This window comes from Trachemys scripta, chromosome 14, assembly GCF_013100865.1.
Source record: "Trachemys scripta elegans isolate TJP31775 chromosome 14, CAS_Tse_1.0, whole genome shotgun sequence".
In the NCBI taxonomy this organism is placed as follows: Eukaryota; Metazoa; Chordata; order Testudines; family Emydidae; genus Trachemys; species Trachemys scripta.
In genome coordinates this window covers 34,050,319-34,057,063 of record NC_048311.1, presented here as the reverse complement: position 1 = coordinate 34,057,063, position 6,745 = coordinate 34,050,319, and the positions used below count along the sequence as shown (strand labels likewise).

Sequence of the window (6,745 nt, the reverse complement as noted above, 5' to 3'; positions counted from 1 at the left end):
GTGACAACCTGATAGCGGACGCGTTGTCCCGGAGAGGGAGCCCTGAACTTCCCCAGGTCACTGGTCAGAGTGACCCCGCTCAGTTCAGTCTCGAAGGGGGGAGAGATGTGACGGAGCAGGGAGCAGGGCAGATTTGACCTGGGAATGTTGCAGGGGGGTTGCAGTGGGGATGTGGGACTTCCCTTGAAGGAAGCTACCTGAGCTGTAACCTGAGCCAGGAACGGGGGGTGGGGAGAATTAACACCTTCTGCCCGGGAGACTGAAAAAAGGAGAGGAGCAGCGGGAGGAGTTGGGAGTTTAGTTTCGGTTGGGGCTGGGTGGTGCAACGCAGGGAACCCCAAGCTGGGGTCTAAGCTCCCTGAACCTCCCCGAGGGACCTAATTGAGGGGGTCTGGTCGTACCTACACGCTCTGCTTGAGACTGTGTTCCTGTCCTTAAATAAACCTTCTGCTTTACTGGCTGGCTGAGAGTCACAGTGAATCTCGGGAAGAGGGGTGCAGGGCCCTAACTCCCCCACAATCCGCAACACGTGCCCAGGGCAGACCCTGATCGGAACCCTGGCACCACTGCAATCCAGATAACTGATAAATGTCCCACTGGAAAACTCCCCCAGAAAGTCAGGCGATTTCCAGCCTTGTGCATGGAGCTGCCCGCCCCAGCTCAGAGGGAAGGGGCAGACCCCTCCGCTGCAAGAGGAGGATGAACGATTCTCTGCCACAGCACCAGCCAGCTATCTCCCTGCTCGAGGAGCGTCTCCTGGGGGAAGAGCAGCAGCCTGGCACCTGGGGAATAGATGGGGGGGGGCACAAGTGCTCCGTCACTGCCATGTTGGGGCTGGAGCACTGGGCCAGTGCTGCCATTCCAGCCTGAGCCTCTTCCCCTTCCTCTGCCTGCAGGTTCATCCAGGGCTCGGCTTCACGGGACCCCTACGTGTTCTACCACTGGCGGTACATCGACATCTTTGTCTACTTCAGCCACCACTCCGTGACCATCCCCCCCGTCACCTGGACCAACGCCGCCCACAGGAACGGCGTCTCTGTGCTGGGTGAGGGGATGCCGGGAAAGACCAGGCACCGCGGGCGGGGCAGGCGGGAGCACTCGTGGCTTTAGCGCTGCCCGCAGGGAGAGGCTGGGAGCGCCTCTGCAGCTGGCACCTCCCGCTGGGCCTACAGTACCTGGGTGCTGGCTGTGGCCAGACCCCCCCCCCCACGGCAGCACGTGCCGGGACAGGCCGGGGTTGGCGAGGGCCCATGCCTCTTGTCCACACGCGTGCAGTATTTTGGGGACCCTGTACAGGGACCTACCAGCGCCCCCTTCCGTGGGCGGGGGTCCTGGCGCGCGGAGCGGTGAGGCTGACGCTGCCATCTGTGCTCTGGCTCTAGGGACGTTCATCACGGAGCAGACGAGCGGGGGCCAGCTGTGTGAGGCCTTCCTCGCCGGGGAGGCAGCCGCGTACCACGCCGTGGCTGTGCAGCTGGGCCGCATTGCCCATTTCTACCGCTTTGACGGCTGGCTGGTCAACATCGAGAACACCCTGAGCGTGAGCAGAGCCGCCCTGCTGCCCCTCCCCTCCCCGGCTCTGTCCCGTCCCTTCCCCCCACCCCCGGATTGTCCTGCCTTGCCCAGCCCCTGGGCTGCAGGGATCCCTGACATGGTGTCCCCAGGCGACCCCTGTTCTCTCCCTCCCCCATGCAGAAGGCAGCCGCACGGAACCTGCCCCTCTTCCTGCGGGACCTGCGGGAGCAGCTGCATCGGGATGTGCCCGGCGGGCTGGTGCTCTGGTACGACAGCGTCTTGCCGAGCGGGGAACTGAAGTGGCAGAACGAGCTGAATGAGAAGAACAGGTGAGGGGGGTGCCCCCGTCCGCTGGACAGAGCAGGAGCTCTGGGTACGCAGCCCAGCCCAGCCCAGCCCAGCCCTTCCCCTTCCCCTTGGCAGCTGGCAAAGACAGCGCAATCGGGCTGGTGTTTACCAGCCGCACAGCCTGGGGTCACTGCCCCATGGGGGTGCTAAGCCACCCCCCTGCGCCTGGCCTGGCCCGGCCAGTGGGCTCTGGGCACCAGCCCTGCATGTAGCAAGGCACCCGTCCCTTCTGGCTCCCTGGCAGGGGCACGGCTCCCAGCCCCACCCTGGCCTGGCAGCTCTGATGTTCCCCATGTCCTGCCCAAGTGCCCTCGGCAGAGCTGGGCTTGCGGCAGCGTGCCTGGGGGTTGCAGCTGGGGGGCCCCCTCCCCTGAGGGCCTGTTCTCAGGGAGGAGGGGGTGGGCATCACCGGGGCTCTCCTTTTCCTAGGGTGTTTTTTGACGCCTGCGATGGCTTGTTCACGAACTACAACTGGAAGGAGGAGCACCTGGAGCGCATGGGGGCGCAGGCCGGGGAGCGCCTGGCTGACGTCTACGTGGGCATCGACGTCTTTGCTCGCGGGGAGGTCGTAGGCGGCGGCTTTGAGACAGACAAGGTGCCTGAGCCTGGCCGAAGGGTGTCTCGGGGGCAGGGCCTCGCCCCAGGCGGGATCCTCCGGCGGCTCCAGGGCCCCGGACAGCGAGCTGGGCTCTGGGGGTCGTGTTCCTGGAGCGTGGCCAGGGGCTGAGTGAGGCCTGGAGCCTGAGTTCTCCTCTGGGGAATGGGGGCTTCCCTCCTCTCCCCGGGTTCCATTCCCATCTCCCAGGGACAGTGCGGTGCCTGTGAGCTGCCCGGCGCCCTGGGGGCAGGGAGAGCACCCCTCAGGCTGGCTGTGGTGCTGGCAGCCCCGGTGCGTATGGCTCAGCCCGTCCAGGCTCTGAGCGTCTGCGTCTCACCCCCGCATTTCCGTAGGCTCTGCGCCTGATTCGCAAGCACGGCTTTTCCGCTGCCATCTTCGCCCCCGGCTGGGTCTATGAGCACCTGGGGAAGGAGAACTTCCTGCAGAACGAGAACAGGTGAGCGTGGCCATGCTGGGCGGGGTGTGTGTGGGAGCACTGGATCGGTGCCCAGGATGGAGAGGGGGTGGGATGCAGGGATGGGTACGTGGGGGGGTGCCTGTGCTGAGGGGATGGGGGCATGGGGAAGGGGGGTGCCTGGGCTGGGGGGGATGGGTTCGGGGAAGGAGGGGCTGCCAGTGCTGGGGGGATGAGGGCGCGGGGAAGGGGGGGGGTGCTCGTGCTGGGGGGGATGGGGTCACGGAGAAGAGGGGGGTGCCCGTGCTGGGGGGATGGGTTCGGGAAAGGGGGAGTGCCGGTTCTGGGGGGATGGGGGTGCAGGGAAGGGGGGATGCCGTGCTGGGGGGATGGGGAGGTGCGGGGAAGGCCATGGATCGTGGCTGCCCGGGTGTGTTGCTGCCCTGGGGCGCTGGCACCAGACTCCATAAAGAGCTGAGCCGTAGGGACCCCAGTGGGGTGCAGAGTTGCTGAGAGCTCTGGGGGGAGGATGCTGCCCCCTGGTTGGCTGCATCTTGGGCTGTGCTTCGTGTCCCCTATGCCAGGGGCCTGCTGACTGGGTGAGGTCCTTGGTGCCCGTGCTGAGCGGCACTGCTATAACCAGCCTCTCCTCTCCGTGCAGGTTCTGGGGTTTGCTGGCGGAGCTGCTGCCCACTCACAGCATCAGCACTCTGCCCTTCAGCACCTGCTTCTGCCTGGGCCTGGGCACGGGGAGATTCTCGGCGGGGCAGGTGAGTGCGGGGGCGGGGCAGGGCGGGCAGGTCCCGGCCTGTGGGGAGATGGGATCCGCCTGAGCATTAGCAACCCCCAGAGTGACTCGGGGTCCGTGTGCGACGGGGCCCAGCCAGCGCCCGTCCCTCGCCTGCAGCAGGCGCCTGCCCCATGGCCTGGCTCACCGGGGCTGCTGTCTCCTGCAGGAGGAAGAAGTCGGGCCCTGGTACAACCTGAGCGCCCAGGAGATCCAGCCCCTCTTCACACAGCAGCAAGCGCCGGGAGGGGCAGGCAACTGGCTGCGCACGCGCTGCTCCCTGCAGGACGCCTGGAACGGGGGCAGCTGCCTGCTGATCGAGGGGATCATCCCGCCTGAGGCGGGCCACGTGGCTGTCCGGTGAGTGCGGGCTGGGGCGGCGGGCGTGGCAAAGACCCATTTCCTGCTGGGGAGCCAGGGCAGGGCACTGCACCAAGGGACTGGGGGGTGCAGCCAAATGTGTGCCATGCGCACTGTCCGCTGTGCACTGGGCCAGGTGTGCAGCCACAGACCTAGTTTGTGGTTCTTGTGCACAGCATGTTGTGTGCGTGCCGCATGTGAGCTCACGGGGTGCGTACGCAGCCCACAGGCCAGGCTGGTGCCGCGTGCAGCCTGTGGCATGCCTAGCTTGGTGCTTGTGTGAGCTCACGGCGTGTGTGCGCAGTCCGCGGGCTGGGCTGGTGCCGCGTGCAGCCTGTGGCTGGCATGCTGCATGCCACGTGCTGTGTGTGTTGCGACCTGCCTTGTACCCCATGTAACTCCCTCCCCCTCTCTCTCTCCCTCCCTTGTCTCTCTGGGGATTGGGGGTCACCAGCCTTTTCTCTTTCCAGCTGCCAGCTCCCCCCAAGCTCTTCCTGTCCCTGCTGTACAAACTGGAGGAGAAGCTGCCCGAGGTGGCGGTCGCGCTGGAACTCACCACATGGGACTCTGGCTCCTGCCGTGTTGGCCACAAAGCTGCCCTGCCGGGTGAGGAGCTGGGCCCCTCCGCGGGGATCTCACGCTGCCGGGCAGGCCGGGAATCGGTCCGTCACATGGCTGGCAAGGGCATGGGGAGGCTGGGATGCCTGGGACACGTCTGCTCCTCCTCAACCTCATGTGTCCTGTGCCCCCTTCCCCTGCCCTAACTGCTCCGTTTCCTCCCGCAGGGCCGGCCACTCGACATCAGCCCCAGCCCCTCCCCACCCCGCCCCCCCAGCTCTCCGGGCTGCTCAGCGGCTGTGGACGGCAGAGCGCGGCAGGTTGGATGAGGCGGTGAGTGTCCCCAGCCAGGGAGCCTTCCTGCCTCAGGCCTGGTCTCTCCAGCGGCCCTGCTAGTTCTCCCTTCTCTGCCCTCGCCCAGGTGCTACGAACTGGAGCTGCGGGACTGCACCCTACATGAGCTGTCGCTGATCCTGTCGCGCCACCAGCCAGGCCAGCAAGAACGGCGCTTCTCCTGCCGCCTTGGGGAGATCCGGGTGAGGGGGCCACACTCAGCACAGTGCCCCGGCACTGCCCACCCGCCATCCCTTGTGGCAACATCTGCCTATGGAGCCTGGGGGTGGTTGGGGGAGAGGAGCGTCTCCGGGGAGCCCTGCCCCCTGCACATGGTTGTAGTTGCCCTCCTGGTGGGGGGAGGGGGGGTCTGGCTGGGGGTGGGGGCAGCACTGAGGCGAGGTGTCTCCCCGCATGGATCCCTCCTGGGTGCTGCTCTGGAGAGCCTGGGCTGCGTCTAAGCCCCTGTCTCCCCTGCAGGTGCTGGATGCTGACAGCCTGCGCTCCTCGCTGTCCCAAGGGCCCAGCCTCCAGGCCTCCCAGCTGCTGTGGCACAAGGGCCCTGGCCCGGACCAGCTCTCCCTCAGCCTCACCTTGCGCTGGTCCTACCCCCACAGCCAAGCCCGCTGCTTCCGGATCCACTGCCAGGGCCGGGCAGGCCCTCGGGGCCGGGAGCTGCCCCAGCTCCTCGGGGTGGCACACGCCACCCTCTACCGGGTGGTGGGCTTGGCAGTGCCAAAGGCGCCCCCCATGGAGTCCTGCCGCGTGGAGTTCTTCGTGGAGCCGGTGCTGAACGAAGGGGTTGCCGTGGATCGGTCCAGGTGGGGGCGGCTGGTTCTGGTCTATTCCGACCCAGCCAGCACCAGCACCTATTAAATGTCGCCTTTGGCACAGTGCCAGGGATCTCGGCCTTCGAGCTGGGCATTCTTGGGGGAGCGCAGGGCAGGATGGAGGGGCTGCGGCAGAGCTGGGAGGTGCTCTGGACAATAGCAGAGAGAGTAGCTGCTTCTCCAATGGCTCCTGGCCAGTCGCTGGCACCTTCTGCCCCGCACAGCCTGGGGCGAGCCACGGGGGGGCAGCAGAGTCCCACGCTGGCAGGCAAGAGCCGCTGGGGACCGGGGAGCTGGAGCTGCTGTGCAGCGGGGTGAGGGCCATGGGCAGGGCCGGGCTGGAGCCAGGCACTGTCCTGCACTCACCTCCTGCTCCGTTAGCACTGCAGGGATCCCCCCGTGGCCTGGCCTGGCCCTGTGCTGCAGCCTGACAGCCTGCGGCTTTTGACACCAGGCCTGGGGCTCTCGCTGCGCGGTGGCAAGCGGGTGCTCGTCCCACTCTGCCTGTGTGGGGGAGGGGGAGGGAGACTGTCCCCCAGCTGGTCAGGTGGCTACCAGCGCACAGCCCTGCATGTAGAACACATAGCAGCCAGGGCTGCTGCCCCACCTTCCTGCTCCCTTGCACCTCCGGGCCTGGTGGGTGTCCAGCGAGTCCTGGAAGAGCCTAGAGCCGGCAGTGGCTCTGGGTCCCTCAGCCCCACTCTTCAGTTCTCTGTGCTGCTGGCGGCTGGGCTCCAGGAAGGGCATGGCCGAGCCTGCTGGGCAGGGCCAGCCCACAACATTTTGGCACCTGAGGTGGGGAGCTCAAACGACGCCCCCATGCGCCCTGGCTTGGGCCAAAACTTTGAAAGGTCTCAATTCTGCCTTCTCCCTGTTCTACTCCTCTCATGGCACTGCTCTGCTACCCACCCCAATAAAGGAGAACTAACAACTTAAAAGGCCTTGTTCAAAAATTGTAGGTAACTCTTAACTTTCAAACGCCTGAACAGCAAATGTAACTT

General features: G+C 66.2%; 1 protein-coding gene across 1 annotated transcript; it reads left to right on the top strand.

Moving 5' to 3' along the window:
- Positions 1-896: 896 nt before the first annotated feature.
- On the top strand, positions 897-5,809 carry ENGASE (endo-beta-N-acetylglucosaminidase; the record flags this gene model as incomplete). The annotated part of the gene is given in 11 exon segments (XM_034790443.1): positions 897-1,045; positions 1,383-1,540; positions 1,696-1,844; positions 2,293-2,458; positions 2,815-2,918; positions 3,538-3,646; positions 3,833-4,023; positions 4,478-4,629; positions 4,809-4,914; positions 5,003-5,117; positions 5,395-5,809. Coding segments are annotated over 11 exon segments (1,795 nt in total), but the record flags the coding sequence as incomplete, so codon positions are not given.
- Between the last annotated feature and the right edge of the window lie 936 nt (positions 5,810-6,745).